Source organism: Hippopotamus amphibius, chromosome 5 (assembly GCF_030028045.1).
Source record: "Hippopotamus amphibius kiboko isolate mHipAmp2 chromosome 5, mHipAmp2.hap2, whole genome shotgun sequence".
Classification (NCBI taxonomy): Eukaryota; Metazoa; Chordata; class Mammalia; order Artiodactyla; family Hippopotamidae; genus Hippopotamus; species Hippopotamus amphibius.
This window is the reverse complement of record NC_080190.1, coordinates 155,607,899-155,629,207: the sequence shown is the minus strand read 5'-3', so window position 1 is coordinate 155,629,207 and position 21,309 is coordinate 155,607,899. Positions and strand designations below refer to the sequence as shown.

Sequence of the window (21,309 nt, the reverse complement as noted above, 5' to 3'; positions counted from 1 at the left end):
CACCCCAAGCACTTCAGTGTTTTCTGTATGCTAACATGTTTAATCCTCACAACCATTCCTATGAATTTGGCATTACTGTTTTTCCCATTTTACAGATGAGTAATCTGATGCACAGAGAGGTTAATTCATTTGCTCAAGGAAGCACAACCGGTAAGTATACAGCTGGAGGTCCACCCAGGCAGTCTAGATCGAAAGTCATATGCTCTTAACCACTATCTCAAGCTGCCTCTCAGAAGATAACACATTAAAATCAGTAAATATTTACCAGTGAAATTAGAAATTGAAAAAGGGAGACACAGGTTAGAGTTTCATGGGTGTAAAGGTAGATTTCTCGTCCCCAGGCTTCAGTAAACAAGGAGTATGTCTTTAAAAATCCCTGTCATTGGAATTACCGAAGGATGTTTTAAAAAGGTACTATGGGACTTCCTAGGTGGCGCAGTGGGTAAGAATCTGCCTGCCAATGCAGGGGACATGGGTTCGATCCCTGCCCCAGGAAGATACCACATGCCGCAGAGCAACTAAGCCCATGCACCACAACTACTGAGCCTGTGTGCTCTAGAGCCAGTGAGCCACAACTATTGAGCCCATGTGCTGCAACTACTGAAGCCCACGCGCCTAGAGCCCGTGCTCTACAAGAGAAGCCACGGCAATGAGAAGCCTGCACACCACAATGAAGAGTAGCCCCCGCTTGCCACAACTAGAGAAAGCCCGTGTGCAGCAACGAAGACCCAACACAGCCAATAAAATAAATAAATAAATAAATAAATTTATTTTAAAAAAAAGGTACTACGGAAGCAAGGAAGAGAGATTACCTGGGGCAACATTAATTACTTCTTAGGTGCCCAGCTGTGCTATTTAATTTATCTGCCAGCCTCAACAGATTGAGTAACAAAGCATCGGTTGTTTCTGAACTGTTTGCTTTAGGGGGTTATAAGATAATAAGTACTACTGATTTCCAGGTAATTCCCGGCGAAAAAGTCCAAATCACATCTGAATGTGTTCACTTAAACTCATCCATTCATCATTAAAGAGACCACAGAATGGAGAGTAAACACAGAAATTAATCCCCTATTAGTGTAAGTCTTCTGCAGGGATTTTTTTCGTTGAGTAAAAGGATAGCAAAATAAAAAATAAAAATCGAATCAATCTCTCTGATGTTTCTTGCCTGAAGGACTTCTACGATAGCTTTTAAAATGCACAATTGGATCTGTGTCCACAATAGCAAAATAACAGTGCGTGCTGAAGCAATGAGCTTAATCTCAATAATACTTTTCATGGTATTTAGTTAAAACCAACAAGTTTGGATTCATTTAAGAGTATTCTAGAGAAGATAAGCCCCAAATCTCTCCCTCTCTCTCTCTCTCTCTCTCTCTCACTCTCGCTCTCGCTCTCTCCTTTCCAAACAAAATAGTTTAACTGTTGTAAAGAGCATGGGAAAGTGAGGAAATGGTCATCATGACTTGGAAGGAATTTGTTTTGTAAGATTTTGCCTTTTTCATATTCAGGGTCCAGCACCCACCACAATGCCTGCCACTTAGCAAATAAGCAAATACTTCTTGAATGAAGCATTCTCTAAACCACATTTTGAGTAACAAATCTAGACATTAGTCAGAGGAATTGCTTCTTTTTTTTTTTTTGGTCAGTCTCTACTAATAGAAGGCCTTCCTATCGCTAAAGAAAATGTAAACAATTTAATCAAGAGCAAAGTTGCATCAACTATATATTTTGCAGTTATCCTGAGTGGGTGCCGTATATATTCTTCCCACAAACTGATTCCTCATAAAGGGTTATTTTCAAAGAAATAATACTGCATATCTACAACTCCGTGCTTTCTTAACTTTCTTAGCTACAAGATCTTAATTCCTTGAAAATGATAAACTGGTTTCTCTCTACACTATCAGAGAAGAGATAGCTATAAAGTGATACTAATCAGTCTAGAAAAGTCTAGACTAATTAAATGGTAATGAATATGTACCTGACCTTTGTGCTTTATGCTTTTCACAACATTGTGTGTGTGGTATCTCACCTAGAGATCCTCACACCGTAAGATCCATCAGTTCCATCACTTCCATTTTTATTGGAAGTTGGGCTCAGGTCATATGATTGGCTATGACTAGAGCCAAGGGGGTTAGGGGAAGTGGGGTGATAAATTGGGAGATTGGGATTGACATATACACACTACTATATATAAAATAGATAACTAATAAGAACCTAATGTAGGGGCTTCCAGAGTGGCGCCGTGGTTAAGAATCTGCCTGCCAATGCAGAGGACATGGGTTCAATCCCTGCTCCAGGAGGATCCCACATGCCACGGAGCAACTAAGCCCAAGTGCCAAAAAAAGAAAAAAGAAAAAAAGAAAATAATAATAATAATAATAATAAAAAGAACCTACTTTATAGCACAAGGAACTCTACTCAGTACTCTGTAATGATCTATATGGGAAAAGAATCTTAAAAAGAGTGGGTATATGTACATGTGTAACTGACTCATTTTACTGTACACCTGAACTAACACAACTCTGTAAGTCAGCTATACTCCAATAAAAATTAAAAAAAAAAAAAAGAATCGAAAGCGTTCAGGTCTCCTAGCTTTCAGTGAAGCGAACTATGCATCATACGTAGTTTTAAGTGGTTGTGTGTCCATGTTCATTCTTGAAGTAGGACTGTAATTAACACATACCTATGGCAAACAGCTCTACACCAGATTCACGAAGGTTTCTGGATGGTGGAATAACATCATCCTGGGACTTTCCATCTGTGATTAAAATGCCAATTTTGGACACTCCAGTCCTTGCTCCTGCTTCTGGTTTAAAGCTGTTTTCAAAAATGTAGTTCAAAGCAAGACCTAGGAGAAAACAAGAAAAAATAAACACAAACCAACCATCTCTAATAAAAAGCTTTCCAATTCTGCAAACTGTAACCACAAGATGCGTAACTTAGAAAGTTAGAAGAGTTTTTATTAGATGTGGACTTTCATCTTCATTTTTACAATGATCTGTTTTTTGACAGATTTGATGAAAAAATTAAAATCCACCAAAATAGAGGGAATAAAAAATAGTTGAATACTGCATCATTTCAGAAATTAACATTTATAAAGAACACTGAATTCCTAGTCAACGAATGCTGACAGATCTGTGTACAAGAAATCTAAACCTTTATAATTTAGGATGAAGCAAGAATACCCACACAGAAGACACTGTCCCAAATATTATCACTACACTTTCAATTTTGTCCATGATGATTTAAAACACTACAAATTCTCTTTCTCCGTTTTATAGGGGTAGAAGGGGCAGATCTAAAATGATAACTGAACCCCTGCCTTTTGAGTGTGACATTTTTCACCCCCCAAAAATAAGAAACGCTGAATATTGTCAAAGGATTTGTGCTTAATAAACTTTTGTTCTATTAACAAAAAACCTGTTAGATTATGCCTCAAATTGGCATAATTATCAGCAATTATCAGGGTTTCAGTGGTTTACTTAAAATTCAATGACAACATCTCTATTGTTTAAACTGAGCATCTACATTGTGTGCCTATGGAAGGAAATAGCATGTATTAGGGTTAAAACCCTTGTGGTTGGGTCGTGTATAATTGTAATCTAAATATTGTTACATTACAGTCATTCCTTGGTATCCACAGGGGGATTGGTTCTAGGACCCCCTGTGGATACCAAAATCCACGGATGCTCAGGTCCCATGTATAAAATGCTGTAGTACTTGCATACAACCTATGTGCATCCTCCTGTATACTTTAAATCACCTCTATATTACTTATAATACCTAATACAATGGGAATGCTATGTAAGTAGTTACCAGCATGCAACAAATGCAAGTTTTGCTTTTTGGAACTTTCTGGAATTTTTTCCCAAATATTTCTGATCCTCAGTTGGTTGAATCTGTAGATATGAAGGGCCAATTGTACTTATTTATCAAAAATACTGTTGAGCCAAAGCACCATAAATATTTTCATGATAACTACTGATTGCAGAATGAGGGCAAAGAAAATATCTCCCTTGAAAATAGGCAGAAATGTGTTTTTATTTAATTGACAGGGTGACTGGAGGAGAAAACAGGTGAAAAGTGGAAGGAAAATGAACTGACAAAGGTTAAGACAGCTCCGAAAATTTGTCAGTGTCAGGAACTGCTTGGTTCTCTTCTAACTCAACCAAGCTCTTTCTGGGATATTATATTCATATAGCCAAAGACATGAGATGTCTGAGTTTTAACTCTTAATGCTGAGTTTGAGAAAAAAGCCATCTAAGAAATTTAGATGCTAGTTTGGTTTAAAAATACTATGCTAAGTCTTACAAGGTGGCAAAATGAAGTAATAAAACTATTCTTCGGCAGGATATGTTCCTAAAAATGTGGAGTAAACAAAGCATACCTGTTAGTGTATTTCCTCCTTTGTACGGTAGATTTCGGACAGCTTCAATCACCTCTTCTCTTGTGTTAAAGGCATTCAAGTGCCATTCTATTCTAGGGTCGCCGCTATACTGTGCAAGACCTGGAAAAGAAAGATGAGAAAGCCCACCCAGAAATGATAGGTTACTCAAGGTTCTAGTGGACCATCCAAGAAACTAGAATGGTGAAGGGGCTAATCTTTGCAACATTTTTTGTCTGTCTCACTATGTATGTTCAAAATGAGTTCCTGACATTAAGGAATTTTCAACATATCTGGAGGCTGAAGGAATGTGCATGTTTTCTAGCCATCTAGAAGTGAGCACCCAATCAGCTACTTAGCATTTTTTTAAAGTCTGATCATGTTTGTAGATAAAAGGTCTAGATTTATTTAATTTTTTTTATTAAGGTAACATTGGTATATAACATTATACAAGCTTCATGTGTACATTATATTTTGACTTCTGTATACACGAGAGTGTTTGTTTTTTGTTTTTATTCCCAAAGAAATGACTTTCCTTAATGGTTACTTAGAAGTGAAACTATGAGACTTTGTTCAATAAAGTAGATATGTTGCTCAAAAATTTACAACCTTTTTTTTTTTGCTTTTTTATCTCAGCTAGAATTAATTTGGAAAAGATTACTGTGTACTATAAAACTTTTTCCAATTGTCAATAAGTTAAACATTTCACTGGATTCAGCTCTTTTTTTAAATAAAAAGAAAACTTGTACCTGATAAATTCTTAAACCAACAGTAACTTTAAAAGTTTTATTATTATTATTATTATTATTAGGCAGAGAAGATTTTGGCTTTCCAGAAAACTGAAATGTATTCAATAATTAATTGAGTGACATTGTCACAGCAAAAATTAGTAGAAATAAATATTTATTGATGCAAACTTGCCCTTTGGGGAACATCACTATAGTTAAACCCGTACTTCTGAAAACCATTTGGTAAAGAATCTTTGAAATGTCTTAAGAAGCTTCCTGGTGGTTTAACATTGGCAGCCAACTGCTGTTAATATAGAAGATGTACCAATTCGTGTCTTCTCGGAGCCCACATCAAATGCTCTAACCAGGTTTTCCAAAAAAGACCGAACCAGTCTAAAGTTGAATCTTCCAATACTCCATGAGCCATCAACCAGGATTATAATATCAGCAACAGCTGGAGTTTGACAGAAAAATTTCACTTCTGCAAAGTACAAACCAAGAAAGTATCCATGTTACTGTTGGGACTTTGAAAAGAGTGAGTCTATTTTAATGTCTTTCAGATAATTTGGTGCTATGAATACAATAAAGTTCCCATTAAAGCAACCATATTTTTATAACCCTTCTTTTAAATGCATTTTTACCAGGAAAAAAAAAGTGCTAACAGCTGGCAGTTGAGCCAATGTTCTGGAAATAGTTAGCAAAACACTGGCAGGTTCACACCATCTTGGCAACTTAAACCTCCTGCATATTTTAAAAAGTAGCGTCTGTGCAAAAGCATCAAGCTTTGGGTTTTAGCCTGTAGATTCTTTCCAGGAAAGGTCTTAGCAACACCCATGTGAGAAAGTCAGCAGAGATGGGAAGAGAGCCAGGAAGCAGAGATAGCTCTCTCCCATTCTGATAAATCTATGCTAGAGGAAGTGATAAGAGAAGAAAACATGGGTTTCCTGAATTCAAGGAAAAGTCATGCATTTAATCAAAGAAAGGTACACAGACCTTTGTTAAAATAGAAAGGTTTTGTGGAAGAAGAAATCTGGAAAAGAGCCCAAGAATTTCCCCCAATTCAAATCCTTTTACATACTGTGTCTATGTGACAGTAAGATTTTATCCCTAAAAGTCATTTAAGTAATTGAATTTTTAAATTAAGCTTCAGAATAAGAATCTAGAAAAGGATGCTCAGTGGTTGGGTGGCACTATCCTAAGATATCCTCAGGGAAAGTCCTAGCCCATAGTGATGGCCAGCAAGATGCGAAGGGCAAACAGCTGTCTTTACAACAAAGGGGGAGGTTATCTGATACAGGTCTGTGCTGGATGAAGTGAAAAACACCACTTACATTCACACAGAGCTAGAATACTAGAATATTCTTAATGGGTTTAAAAATCCTTAAAAATGTTGTAGTATTGTCAGTATCTTTAGCAGCATTGCTTTTTACTATTGTTTACGCTTCCCAAAGGATGGCTTAACTTTGCTGAATTTTCATATTAGGACACTAGAGCTCAGGAATATTGAGTGTGTATATGTGTCCATGTCAACTTCTTGAAATTGCCCAGCAAATCCCTACTTTGTTTTCTAACATTAAAATGACAATAAAACAGAATTTAAAACATAACATATGTTATGAAAAGCAAAATAAAGAAGTGTTCATAAATAAATTGAATATATTTTTCCTGGGGGGAAAACAGTTGAACTACTATTTTTAACATATATCTTGGTTTAATATATATCTCTGTACCTATGGGCCACATTTAGTTAAAAGGATCTTGGTTTTTTTCATATTCGTGGAACACCTAGATCCTTTTACCAGATAGGGAAAAATGTATTTGCCAAGGAAATGCTCAGATACTCATTATGTAAGCGAAACAATACAGCTCAATCCAAAGTTTATATATTACATTTTTGGACACAAAATCTCCTCTTCTTTAATAACCAAATCCAAAGCCACCAATAACTTAGGAGTCAGCCCTCTGTACCACACTGAAATATTCTAAACCAGAACAATGCAAGAAGTCATGGGATAGAAATTAGTTTGTGTTTTGGAAATAATCAGGGAAAATTAAAGTCTTAAGACTTAAGAATCTATTTCTCTCAATTTTTATGAGGAAACTTACCTGAAATGAAAAGTATTTTTCTTTTTCTTCCAAAACTATTGGGGATATTATTTCACTTTTTAATTTAAAAAGTTTTAATTGTTTAGGTATACTGTAAATAGGGTCTTAGAAAGGGAGCAGTTTCTCTTTGCTTATTTAGAAGAGGGCTATGAAAACTGGTATTTTCCATTTTAAAATTGTTTCCAATAAAAATGTTCTGCTAATTTAGCTCATTCGAGTCATTTTGACTTAGAGATAAAAATTCTAGATATCTCCAAAGTAAGATATAACATTAATTGATTGAAATTAAAAGATTGATAAATTTAGTGATACTAAAATTTTTAAGTTGTTCATCAAAGAAAACCTTAAATAAAATAAAAAGATAAGTTACAACTGGGAGAAGACATATACAATATAAAAAACTGAAAAAGAATCAGTATCAAGAATACATAAAAAAACATGAATAGATACTTCAGAGAACAGGAAATATATATGTAGTGTTAGTAAATGAATGAAGAGAATGTTTAAGTACATTGGTGACCACAGTAATAAAAAAAATCAATCACAATGAGGTACAACTTGTGCGCATTTAACTGGAAAAAAATAAATTTAACAGCATTTATAATTACTCCAAAGATAATGAAATATTTAAGTATAAACTTAAAACATGTGCAAGATCTGTGCACTGAAAATTACACTACTGATAGAAGTCAAAGAAGACATAAATCAATGGAGAAGTCTGCTCTATTCATGGACAGGAAGACTGAACATAGTAGAGATATCAATTATCCCCAAATTGATCTATAAGTTTAATGCAATTTCTATCAAAATTCCAGAAAGGTTTTTGTAAGACATAAATGAGCTCATTCGAAAATTTATATGGGAAGGCACAGATCGCAGAACAGTTTAAAAACAAGTCACAACAAAGAAGAATAACATGGAAGGAATCACTTCACCAGATATATACATAAGTAATGGGTATTTCAGAAGGTTAGACACACACATCAATGGAAAAGAAGAGAAAAGCCAAAAAATAGACTGATATAAATATGCTCAACTATATGATTTTAAATTTAAATATGATTTTAGACAAATGTTCAAAAGTACTTGAACAGATGGTGCAAGAACAATTGGATAGCCATACCAAAAGAAAAGAAAGAAAGAAACAAAGAAAAAAGCAAAGAAAGAAAGAAACTAACTTGACCTAAATCCTATTATTATTTATACCAAAATTAATTCAAAGTGGCTCATCAACTTAAATGTAAAAAATAAAATTATAAAGCTTTTAGGAAAAAAATAGTAGAAAATCTTCAGAATGTAGGGCTAGAAGAAGAGTTCTTAGAGTTGACACGAAAAGTAAAAACACGTAAAAAGAAAATTTGAGGGACTTCCCTGGTGGTCTAGGGGTAAGACTCTGTGCTCCCAATGCAGGGAGCCCAGGTTCAATCCCTGGTCAGGGAACTAGATCCCACATGCAAGCTGCAACTAAGAGTTTGCATGCCACAACTAAGAATTCTGCATGCCTCAACTAAAGATCCCACATGCTGCACCTAAGACTCAGCGCAGCCGAAAGAAAGAAAGAAAGAAAGAAAGAAAGAAAGAAAGAAAGAAAGAAAGAAAAAGAAATTTTTTTTAAAAGCAAATTTGATAAACTGGGCTTCATCAAAATAAAATACTTTTGCTATGTGAAAGCTCATATGAAGATGAAAAGACAAGCTATAAACTGGGAGAAAATATTTGCAAACCACACAGTCAACAAAGGATTAGTATCTAGACTATATAAAGAACTCTCAAAACTCACTAGTAAAGAAAACCAAACAATCCAATTAGAAAATGGGTAAAACCTGAACAAATATTTCATCAAAGAAGGTATGCAGATGGCAAATAAACACATGAAAAGATATTCAACATCATTAACCATCAGGAAAACGCAAATTAAAATCACAATGAGGTTTCATTGTACACACCTATCAAAATGGCTAAAATGAAACACAGTGATAACAACATATGCTGGCAAGTGTGTATGGAAATGCCATTACTCACTATTGTCCACAGGAATATAAAATGGTATAACCAGTCTAAAAACAGTTGGGCAGTTTCCTTAAAAAGTATACGTAAAATTACCACACAACCCAGCAATTACACTCTTGGATACTTATTCCAGAGAAATGAAAACTTACATTCACACAAAAAAACTATACATAAACGTTCATAGCAATCTGATTCATAATAGCCAAAAACTGAAATTAGTCCAATTAATTATTTTAAATAAAATAAATTCTTCTTGCCTTTAACATTATATTTAGAGTTAAACCAAAGGAGCAGAGGAAATGAATTCTTGAACTGTATTTTAATTCAGCTCTTGGCTTAACATGAACTTTTCCTAAAATACAACTCTGAAAACACAGGTCGTACCAAAAAAAAAAAACTAGGTGGCTGACCATGATTGAAGGAAAGCACCCAGTACATGGGCTACATCACAAATAAAAACAACACTCTGAATGTCACAGATTGAATCAGAATTCATAATTCCCATTATGTTCTACACCCACTGTAGGTACATGATAAGGAGGCCTGAAGAAACTAACAATTTCATACCTGAAAATTAAGTACATCGTTAAACATTAAGCCCTTTACGCTTACCTACTGACTTAGTCCTCATAACAGCTCTATAAGATAGGTATCATTATTATCAGTTCCATTTGCAGCTGGAAAAGATGATACACATGGGCTGTGTGATTTGCCCAGAGTACCACCCAGTGAAGAGGCAAAGCTTTGATTTGAACCCAGGTAATACATCTCCAAAATCTATGCTGTTAACCACAGGCTACACCAACTTCAGTAAGGTACCGACATTACATCAATTTAGAAAGCAGGGGTGTGGGGGGGGTGGAGTCTCTAGTATGAGGCAGTGTCCCCCCAGCACTTGCCACTGCTGTGTCCACAGGTAGGATGTGCCATTTGCAAGCATCACTGTCTAGACCTTTTTTCCCTCTGAAATGTATGCATTTAGCACTTAAGCAGCACACGTGAAAAGTGTCCCTTTTACTATAATTTTACACCAATTTTACTGTGTTACTGACTTCATGAGAAAATTTTATGTTGAAAATACAAGTTAATTCAAGGAGTTTGAATTAGTATAAATCAGTCTACACTAAACCTATGTATATTAATTTCATATTAACTAATTTCCTGTATGAAACATCTATTTATTAGAAATGTGTTTATTTAATACTTACTATATCCCAAGTACTGTTCTGGGTAACCAGGAATACAATTAAGTTCCTACCTTCCAGCAGCTTAAATTCTTAGTAAGAGGAAACAGACTAACAAAACTTAATTTCAGGTTTTTAAAAGAACTTTATAGAAATAAACAGAATGATGTAAAGAGGTGGGGGGGGTTAGTGGTGCTACTTTAGTAAGAATGGTATGAAATTACCAAATTTAAAGCCTTCTTTTTATACGATAGTATTCCTTTTGGTCTAATGACATCCAAATTAATGACCTAATTATAGTTAATAAAGAAATATTTACAATGTATTTATGGATAAGGGTATTCACCAACTTACTAATTCAAATAGAAAAGGGAGAATTGACAGCAGCCTTTTTCCACCAGGTAAACTCCTACTCATCCTTCATAAACCCTGCTTACCCTTCACCAACTCCAAGAAGCTCTACCAACACTCCTCAGATGGGACTCATTACCTGCTCCTCTTTACTGTCTCTGCATTTGTACATGGTTTATTGTATACAAAACACTAGGCTATTATAATTTATCTCCATTTTATCTCCCTGACTAGACTGAACTCTTTGAGAAGTGAAGGATTTGTGTCTTATCTTTTTATCCCTTTTGTCTGGCTGAGGTCTTGACACACAGCACATCAATAAATGTAAACTACATTGAATTGTCTTGTTAAAAAAGAATTCTTCTTTTCACGTAATTCATAGCTACAGCAGGGCACTAGAAAAATTAACTACAATGGCTCAATTAAACGTAGTCTCTCCTCTTGCCCTGCAGCACTACCATGCTGGAAAAGTGGATTACGGTTATTTAGGGATCAGGGAGATTGTATCAGGTTTGCCTGTCTTCCTTGATATTTTCCCAATGCCAGAGGCAAAGCTAAATGAAAGGGGAGCACATACTATTTTTACTCATATTATCTTAATATGCACTCAGAAAATCTCATGATCATTTTCACCACAACTGGTCTGATTCACTTAGTGGCTCTGAATTATTTTTCTCAATGCCACTAGCAAAATATCCAGCTAGCTATTCATTAACCAAGACATCTGAAGGAAAACTGTGGTCACAGAACAATTTTTCACTTAAGTCTCCCGTAAGGTTGAGTTCAAGTTTCGAAACCAAGAGCTTGCTTCCAAGATTGGCTTCAGCCACATCCTTGAAGATTTTTTTTTAAGAGTTAACATCATTTACGTTTGCCAAGAGCTCAGTGGTTCTAAAGGGATTTTTCAGTACATTGGCCTATTCTGATTCTCACAACATTCTTGTCCTTAATTTTCAGAAAATGAAATTGAGGTTCAGAGAGACAAGCGAACGGCTCAGACAGAGCCAGGACTGGATGCCAGGTCTTGTTTGGTTACCTCTTCCGTCGTACCATGCTACCAACACCATAAAAGATGTCCTCACATAATGTAACATGGGTGGCCGTTAGTTATCTGTCATATTAATGTTACAAGTTGTCCATCTAACAGAAGGGGAATAGGGGGTTCATTTCAGTTGTGATCAGAATTGACATTAATCAGAGGGTGCTAAGTGCTCATTTAGCCCAGTCTTGCTGGAGATGAACCTTTCAAGGCATCCCGGACAGATGACTACACTATCTAAAACAGCACTCCCCATCACTCTTATGGTGTTTTATTTCCTTATTTATTCCCTTATTTTGTTTTATTTTTCTTTGCAGAACTTTTTACTTCCTAGAAATATACTATTTACTGTGATGGTTAATTTTACATGTCAACTTGACTGGTCCACGGGGTCCCCAGACATTTGATCAACTATTATTCTGAGTTTGTTTGGAAGGGTGTTTCTGGATGAGATGAACATTTGAATCTACGGACTGAGTAAAGTAGATTGCCTTCCCTGATGTAGCTAGTCCTCATTCAACTGATTGAAAACCTGAATAGAACAAAAAAGGAACTGTTCTTGCCTGACTGCCTAAATCAGAACATCGGGCTCAAAACTGATACACTAGCTTTTCTTGGGTCTCGATCCTGCCAGTTCTCAGACTGGAACTTTCCCCATTGGCTCTCTTGGGTTTCCAGCTTGCTGACTGCAGATCTTGGGACTTCTTAGCCCCCATAATCATATGAGTCAATTCCTTATAATAAATCTTTTTCTATATTTATATATATATATATATATATATCCTATTGGCTCTTCTTCTCTGGAGAACCCTAACACATTTAGTTACATATTTATTGACTGCAGCAGACACTTTTCATTGCTTCCTTTTTTTTTTTTTTACAATAATAAAAAGACCTCCCACTTAGTGACTGCTTTCATCAGAAGCTTTGCATATGTCTTTTCCATTTAAGCCTGATACTAATCCTATAAGATAGTTGTTCTTTTCACTCCATTGAAAAGTAACTAGAAAGGTTAAATAACTTGCCCATCATCACACACAAAGCAGGCAGAAAAGCTGGAATTCAAATCCAGGACTGATTCCAAAACCTGAACCATTTAGCTATTGTGCTATTCAACTCCTATGACAGAAGAGAAGAAAAGTGTTTGAAAGGAAGGGAAGGAGGGATGGTGAAAGAGGGAGAGGGAGGGAGGGAGAGAAGGCAAGAAAAGAAGAAGGGAAGGAAGGAAGGAAGGAAGGAAGGAAGGAAGGAAGGAAGGAAGGAAGGAAGGAAGGAAGGACAAGGGAGGGAGGAAGGGAAGCAGGAAGGGAGGGAGAGAGGAAAGATTGCTAAGCCTTGCCATTAAAGATAGCATGAAATCAAAGTCATACTCAGCTTGTCCCATATCCAGCTTAGGGTAAATAACACCATGACAACTTGCAGGCATGTGAGGCCCATTCCCTGAACCACAGCCAAACGGACATTTCAGCTGCCACTCAGAGCTCTGCATCTTAACAGTAACTGACAATCCTGTAAACATCACATTCAACAGATTTTTCCTCTGCTCGTAAACTGTAAGGGAGTGGGAGAAGACATGACAGCTGTCCTCAAATATTTAAAGGGCTGTCATACAGAAGGGGGATTAGGAGTGTTCTGTATGCCCACAAGGAGACAGATTTCAACTCAAGAAAGAACTTTCTAACAGTCAAGGTTTCTGTGGACCCCTGCCTTGGGAAATAGTGAGAGCTCTGTCCATGAAAGCAGGTGCTGGTCGACCCTTGATGACATAGCTGCAGAGACTCAACTATCCTCTCAATTGGTTGAGCTACATGGATCTCAAAGTTACCTTCCAGCTCCAAATTTTAAGATTATTTCTTCCCTCCCCCACCTACCAAATTGAGCCTAAACTATTCACGGGGCTCTTCAAATCTCTCCTTAATTCAACCCCACTTGACCTGTCTCTACTGACTTCTCCCTTCATCTTTCCTTCTTCGCCCTTCATCTCCCTTCTTCTTTCTCAAGAAGAGAAAGAATTTCTCTTCTTTCCCCCAACAACATTCTCATCTCTGAGACTTCTGACTCAATGTTTATCTTCTCCACCCCCAGCCATTTCTTCCTCTCTATCCTCTCCAAACTCTACCTACCACAATACCTAAAACAGGTTTTATTTCTTTAGAAAACATATAGTCCTTTTAAAATACTTTTAGATAAAATCTGTCCTAAAATTGTATTTGTACAATGACCTGGGGATTTCCTGACTTTCATAAGTTTATGCTGACCCAAGAGAGGCTATTTGGCCTGACCACCTCTATTTAAACACAAAACTTATTCAGGCATGTACTATATCCACATGTATTTTCAGCTCTGTATATAATATTACATGATTTGGTTTTATGTTTACTTTAGTTGCTCAAGGTGATTTTCTGAAAATATGCAGTAACTCAATCATCCCTGTTACTCCAATTCATCAACAATAAACAGATCCTAACATTTTGCAATTTCTAAGGCTGAAACACCTGCTTTGTTGGACACCATCAGCCCTGCAGATATAGAAACAAGGTGTTTAATAGAAAATTCTTAGACAAGAAGGAAAGTATCAATCAGACAAGCCCAAGCACTGCTATGGGAAACAGTGTCTGCCAAAATCTATAAACAGTGCTTGTAGCTGTAAAATACCTGATTTAACAAAAAGATGTATTACAAGCCCCTTTTCAAATGAGGACATTTGAAAACTCACTTCAGGAAGAGTGCGCTCTCTCTCTCTCTCTCTCTTTATATATATATATATTTTACCACTGGACAGTTCACAGGTTAAGAATGATAAAATTTGCTGGAGGCCAACAAAAAAGGTGTCAAAAATCCTTTAAAAATATCTTATCGGGGGGCTTCCCTGCTGGCGCAGTGGTTAGGAATCCGCCTGCCAATGCAGGGGGCACGGGTTTGATCCCTGGTCTGGGGAGATCCCACATGCCATGGAACTGCTAAGCCCATGCACCACAACTGCTGAGCCTGTGCTCTGGAGCCCGCGAGTCACAACTATTGAGTCCACATGCCACAACTACTGATGCCCGTGTGCCTAGAGCCCATGCTCCACAAGAAGAGAGGCCACTGCAATGAGCAGCCCGTGCACCGCAACGAAGAGTAGCCCCAGCTCTTCACAACTAGAGAAAGCCTGCACTCAGCAAGGAAGACCCAACGCAGCCAATAAATAAATTAATTTTTTTAAAGGTCTTATCAGGACTTCCTAGGTGGCGCAGTGGTTAAGAATCCACCTGCCAACGCAGGGGACATGGGTTCGAGCCCTGCTCCAGGAAGATCCCACATCCCATGGAGCGGCTAAGCCTGTGCACCACAACTACTGAGCTTGTATGCTGCAACTACTGAAGCCCTTGTGCCTAGAGCCCATGCTCCGCAACAAGAGGAGCCACCGCAATGAGTAGCCCCTGCTCTCTGCCGCTAGAGAAAGACCGTGTGCAGCATCGAAGACTCAATGCAGACAATTAATTAATGAATTTTAAAAAATGTCTTATCAAGAGTGGTCAGGGGTAGGGGAAGCTCAGAGAAAACAGGAGGTCTATTGGTAGGAGAATCTCAGCCCCTTGCCCTCAGGGAAAGCTTATCATTTTATGCACAGGTATCATGTACTCTGCAGGTGTTCAATGATTATTTTCTGAAAGACTGATTCTGTTTCATGCTTTTTTGGGTTTCTGAAAACATGAATTATAATGTTTTACATCAAGGCAAAAACAGAAATCTCCTTTCTGCTTTGTTATGATAAAAACATTCTTTTCATGAAAACGGTCTTTTTTTTATTTTATTTTTATTTTTTAATTTATATTTTATTTATTTATTTATTTATTTATTGGCTGCATTGGGTCTTCGTTGCTGCACATGGGCTCTCTCTAATTGCGGCAAGCAGGGGCTACTCTTCATTGTGGTGCTCAGGCTCCTCACTGCGGTGGCTTCTCTTGTTGCAGAGCACGGGCTCTAGACACATGGGCTTCCGTAGTTGTGGCACATGGGCTCAATAGTTGTGGCTCACGGGCTCTAAAGCACAGGCTCAATAGTTGTGGTGCACGGGCTTAGCTGCTCTGCAGCATGTGGGATCTTCCTGGAGCAGGGATCGAACCCATGTCCCCTGCACTGGCAGGTGGATTCTTCACCACTCTGCCACCTAGGAAGTCCCGAAAACAGTCTTTCTTAATCTTCTCCAAGGGATTGTGAACCTCTCTTCCTGAGTCTAAAACAAGCCAAATCCAAATATTCAACAAATAGTTATGGACAATGTAAAACAATCTGATGCATTCTGTATGCTAACATTTTTTCTTTGAAAAGAAGACATCAGAAAAAAGGAAATGGAAAAAGGGGTGCAAATTGACATGCATCCAGTAGCTGCTATGTTCCAGGTACATCACGAACCTGAGAGCATTTAATCTTCCCAAGCCTGCATGCTCGCTCTGACGATTATGCTTGTTTTGCCCATGAGGAAACAGGAGCTCAGAGAGCTTTCTATGCCTAAGGTTGCCTAGCTCGGCAGGAAGTAAAGGAAGATTTCATTCCAAGGGATGTACCACAAAACTTGTGTGTCGTATAGTGAGCCACATTGACCTCAAGACGTAACAGGGAAATTGAGCGGAAAAAAGGAAAGTTCAGTACAGGAAGAAAAAAAATATTCTGATGAAAATGTTGTTTATCCTCTTAAACCTTGGACTAAAAAGCCACTCATATGATTTTCTGATTTCTCCTCTGAGCACAGCTACTCAGACTCAGGGACCTACCATGTGGCTAATGCCATGGACTTGATAGACCACCTCTGCAGCTGCTTCTGTGCTTCTATGAAGTGTTTTGGAATGATCAGAGAGCAGAAGTGAGGAGAAACAGGGCCAAAATTACATCACCACTTCTGTTAGATCAGGGTTTCTCAACCATTTTTAATAAACTAATAAATTGAATTAACATTACTTATTTAAAATAGTGGTTTTACTTAACATGCCAAAGAATCGAAGAACAGAAAACTACCCATAGCTAGATCTCCATCATTTAGAAATGGCTTCAACAAGTCTTTTTATTCCTCCTTCTTCCTGTTTTGTCTTGTAAATTTTATCTTTCACTTTGGTGTTTTACAGTTTCACCAACATGATTCTGGGTGTGGTTAATTTTTCATCTGTGCTCTTCACAACGCTTTATGTTCTATTCAGTCTCTTTTCAAATCTTACCTATTCTCGTTTTCATGGTCTCTCATTTCTATGCCGTCAATAATATTGTTGTTTATTTTATAGTGTTTATGTAATCACTTCATAATTGAAACTCATGGGATTCTGAGACCATCATGAGTCTTCTGACTCATTCTCATGGCTTTACTTCTGCATTTCAAAATTTCAGACTATAAACTCTTTCCGGCATTGCTTTATCTGTGGTAATCTTTAGAATTAAAGCTGAGCACATGTGCCTCAAAGATGATTTTGTGTTTTCTTCTGCCCGACACCCTACTTATACCAGCTTTGAGCAAGTTTAAAATTAATTTCTTGAATATTAGGACCCCAAAACATATGAAGAGTATAAACGTGAATGCACAATCTGTATGTGGCACAGGCCCATGGTTATAAATTCTCAGGGAGACATTTTCCCACTCAGGGCACAGGCACAGACAGAGGCGCTTCCAAAAATTCTCCTTGTGCTTATGAGCAGAGATTTTCCTAGTTCACCCTAGTGTTGCTGGTACACCTTGTCACCTGCCTAGATAACAATAATTATTATTATTATGAGGATAATGAGGAAGAGAAAGAGGAGAATGAAACAGAAGGAGGAAACGATGAAGAAGCAGAGGAGGAAGAGGAACACTTACAGAGCATACTCTACGGGCCAGGCATTCTTCTAGACCCTTTAATGCATGAATTCCACCCACAATGTAACCCTAAAGGCTTCATGACTGGACTCAGTCCCTTCCCCTTCATCTCTAAAAGTCAAGATCTAGCCAGCATTGGTGGGAATGTAAATTGATACAGCCATTATGGAAAACAGTATGGAGGTTCCTTGCAAAACTAAAAATAGAACTACCATATGAGCCAGCAATCCCACTACTGGGCATATACCCAGAGAACACCATCATTCAAAAAGACACATGCACTCCAATGTTCATTGCAGCACTATTTACAATAGCCAGGACATGGAAGCAACCTAAATGTCCATCAACAGATGAATGGATAAAGAAGATGTGGTACATACATACAATGGAATATTACTCAGCTGTAAAAAGCAATGAAACTGGGACATTTCTAGAGACATGGATGGACCTAGAGACTGTCATACAGAGTGAAGTAAGTGAGAAAGAGAAAAACAAATATTGTATATTAACACATATATGTGGACTATAGAAAAAAAATGGTACAAATCAACCGGTTTGCAAGGCAGAAATAGAGACACAGATGTAGAGAACAAACATATGGACACCAAAGGGGAAAGCAGAGAGGGTTGGGGGGGGAAACGAATTGGGAGACTGGGATACCAAATTGTACACTCTAAATATACGCAGTTTATTGTAAAAAATAAACAAATTAAAAGTTAAAAAAAAAAAAAGATCTAGCCAGCATTAACCTCCAAAACCCACCCACTCCCCTCCGCTTTGGTTAATCTTCTGACTCCTGCATCACCAAAATTAAAATTTCACCTGTCCCACCCTCTTCAAACTCACAGAGCTGGGTTCAGCAGATTTAAGACCCAGAAGAGCTAGTGGAAAAGGTGGTAAACTTTCAAACTGATCTCTTAACTGCAAGCCAAGACCTATAAAAGTATTATAGGAAGTAAGCAGTTCCAGTAAGTGAAAATACAACTTGAGAATAATCATGTGCACTGGCTATGCTCAACCATAACTATATAAAATTCAAACCTGACTCCTCCCCAAGAGAAGGCACTGGATAAACACGTTGAGTCCCTGCTAGACTATGTAAGTTTCCTGACTACCATGATCACCAATTAATTCCCAGTGCCTAACTCAGTGTTCAGCACTGGAGGGTAATCACCAATCTCCTCTATGCATTTACTGTTAAATCACTAACGCAAAAGATTGGTCTTTGATGATATTAATTCATGCAAACTCTACATTCTATTATTAACGGAAAATAACTATGTAGCACTAACTATGCTGTAGACACTATACGTATTAACTCATTTAACATTAATTGGGAGTATTCACGTTTCAGGGGAAAAAACCCCAAATGTATGAGAAGCAGGATCCTTTGAAGGCATATATATGAGAGTACATCCTATGCAATTCTTATTGGAAATACCAAAATGGACAGCTGTCCTCAGAAAAGCAGTGAATTACTCAGTTCAGTGAGTAATTCTGTTCCAACATATTCAAAAGTTTTAAACATTCTTAAGTAAGGACTGGCAAACTTCTTCTGAAAAGGGCAAAACAGAAAAGATTTCAATCTTTATAGGCCATGTGAGCTCTGTTGTATCTGTTCAATTCTGATATTGTGGGAAAGCAGCTACAGATGGTATGTAAAGAAACAAGCACAGCTATGTTCCAATAAAACCCATTTACCCACTTAAGAAAACAGAGGATTGGATTGGCCCATGGGCCACAGTTTGCCAGCCCTTGGAAAGAATAACTTAAGCTCATCTTATTTTCTCCTCCTGAAAATGAGAGCACTGGGACCCTCCCCTTACCTTCTCCCTGCAAAGAAAAATAATCCATTTAAAAAAATGCAGGGATTTCCCTGGGTGGCACAGTGGTTAAGAATCTGCCTGCCAATGCAGGGAACATGGGTTCAATCCCAGGTCCGGGAAGATCCCACATGCTGTGGAGCAACTAAGCCCATGCGCCACAACCACTGAGCCCAGGTACCACAACTACTGAAGCCCACATGCCTAAAGCCAGCGCTCCACAACAAGAGGAGCCACCACACTGAGAAGCCTGCACATCACAAGGAAGAGTAGCCCCCACTCGCCGCAAGCAAAGAAAGCCTGAGTGCAGCAATGAAGACCCAATGCAGCCAATTAATTAATTAAAAAAAATTTTTAAATGCAAAGAGGGTCAGAGATCTTAATTTAAAAACCATGAAGAGGAAAAAACAAGGAAACCCTATGCTACTTTTTCTTTCTATCTCATTACCTTTTTCAATCAGGTCCTGCATTCTGTTGCAAAACACCAAAAATAACTCAAGAAAGCTGTTTGGACAACACAGAAGAAATAGTATTTGCTGCAAATGTGCCAATATTATGCTCCAAAGACAATACCACTTTCATCTGGGATTTGGTTTTGGATTACGGAAGAAACATGTACAGTAGGTGGCAAACAAGGAACTAACTGCACAGCAACTTTTGTTAAGGATCTTAGCTCTTCGCATCTCAACTAAAATTCTAAAATACTTGAAATATGTCCGATTGTATCTGAGCTACTATCGATGTAGACTCTTATACCAAAAAATTATAGATTGTAGGGAAAACAAAGGAGCAGCACAGTTCAATGTGAATCATGGAACTATCACATCTCAAAAGAAGGGCTATGGGAAGTAGTATACATTAAGGCTTGGGTGGGTAAGGCCTTTTTAAAATCTCCAGGGGGCTCCCTTAACACTCCCCCTCACTCACTTGGGAGCCCTGACTCTGGCCTGAATTCTCACCATTGTTTACAACTTATCTCCTAAGACAACTCTCTCAGATCGCCAGTGCCCTCAGAACCCTCTCTGCTCCTTCATATACCTCATGGGAGCCCGCATCTAAGAGAGGGCTTTTATCTACAAAACTCCTGAAAGTTTTTGCCTTAACCCAGGTCTTCATCACTGCAATAAATATGTTGAAACAGGCCCTACTGACAGCGGGCTCAGGAAAGGCCTCTCCATAAACATGTGCTTAGTGTATAAAGCAAATGAACTGTTGAGTGAAAGGTCCTTCTGCAGATGTTCGTGAAGATTTATCAGAACATACATTAACGTTACTCTCACTTTTCACTGTTCATTACCCTGTGTTCAAGTCACTTCACTCAAAGCTAGGTTTTAGAAGGGCAAGAGGAAGGTGTATCAGGGAAAAGAAAGGAGGACTTAGGACATTTTAGGAATATCTAGCTATAGCTAAATTCTGGGATCAAACTCTAATCCATGGATAGAAGATAGGTTTCACCTTGAGTGCCATTCTTTAAGCACTGCCTGGCAAAGAATGCTAAGCCAAAACTCAACCAAGAACTTATACGTAAAATCTTCCAAAAAATATTTAGAAATTTAAAAACAAACAAACCAAAAAAAAACACACACACAGGAGGATTTCCCTGGTGGTGCAGTGGTTAAGACTCTGCACTCTCAATGCAGGGGGCCCAGGTTCGATCCCTGCAGGGAACTAGATCCCACATGCATGCCACAGCTAAGAGTCTGCATGCCACAACTAAGGTGCCAGCGAGCCACAACTAAGGTGCCAGCGAGCCACAACTAAGGAGCCCGCCAGACACAACTAAGACTCGGTGCAACCAAATGAATTAATTAATTTTTAAAAAAACCTACAGGGAAAGTAAATCAGAAATTAATGAATTTGGTT

The 21,309-nt window shown here is 37.8% G+C and overlaps 1 protein-coding gene across 3 annotated transcripts in view; it reads right to left on the bottom strand.

The window, feature by feature from the left end:
* Positions 1 to 21,309, bottom strand: part of COL14A1 (collagen type XIV alpha 1 chain) — a 220,584-nt gene that overhangs the window by 162,772 nt on the left and 36,503 nt on the right. For all 3 annotated transcript variants that reach the window (XM_057734080.1, XM_057734079.1, XM_057734081.1), the window contains exons 6-8: positions 5,435 to 5,590; positions 4,385 to 4,504; positions 2,681 to 2,845 (exon numbers count right to left, since the gene is read on the bottom strand). In XM_057734080.1, coding sequence (XP_057590063.1) covers positions 2,681 to 2,845; positions 4,385 to 4,504; positions 5,435 to 5,590 — 441 coding nt within the window. The remainder of the gene's footprint in view (positions 1 to 2,680; positions 2,846 to 4,384; positions 4,505 to 5,434; positions 5,591 to 21,309) is intronic.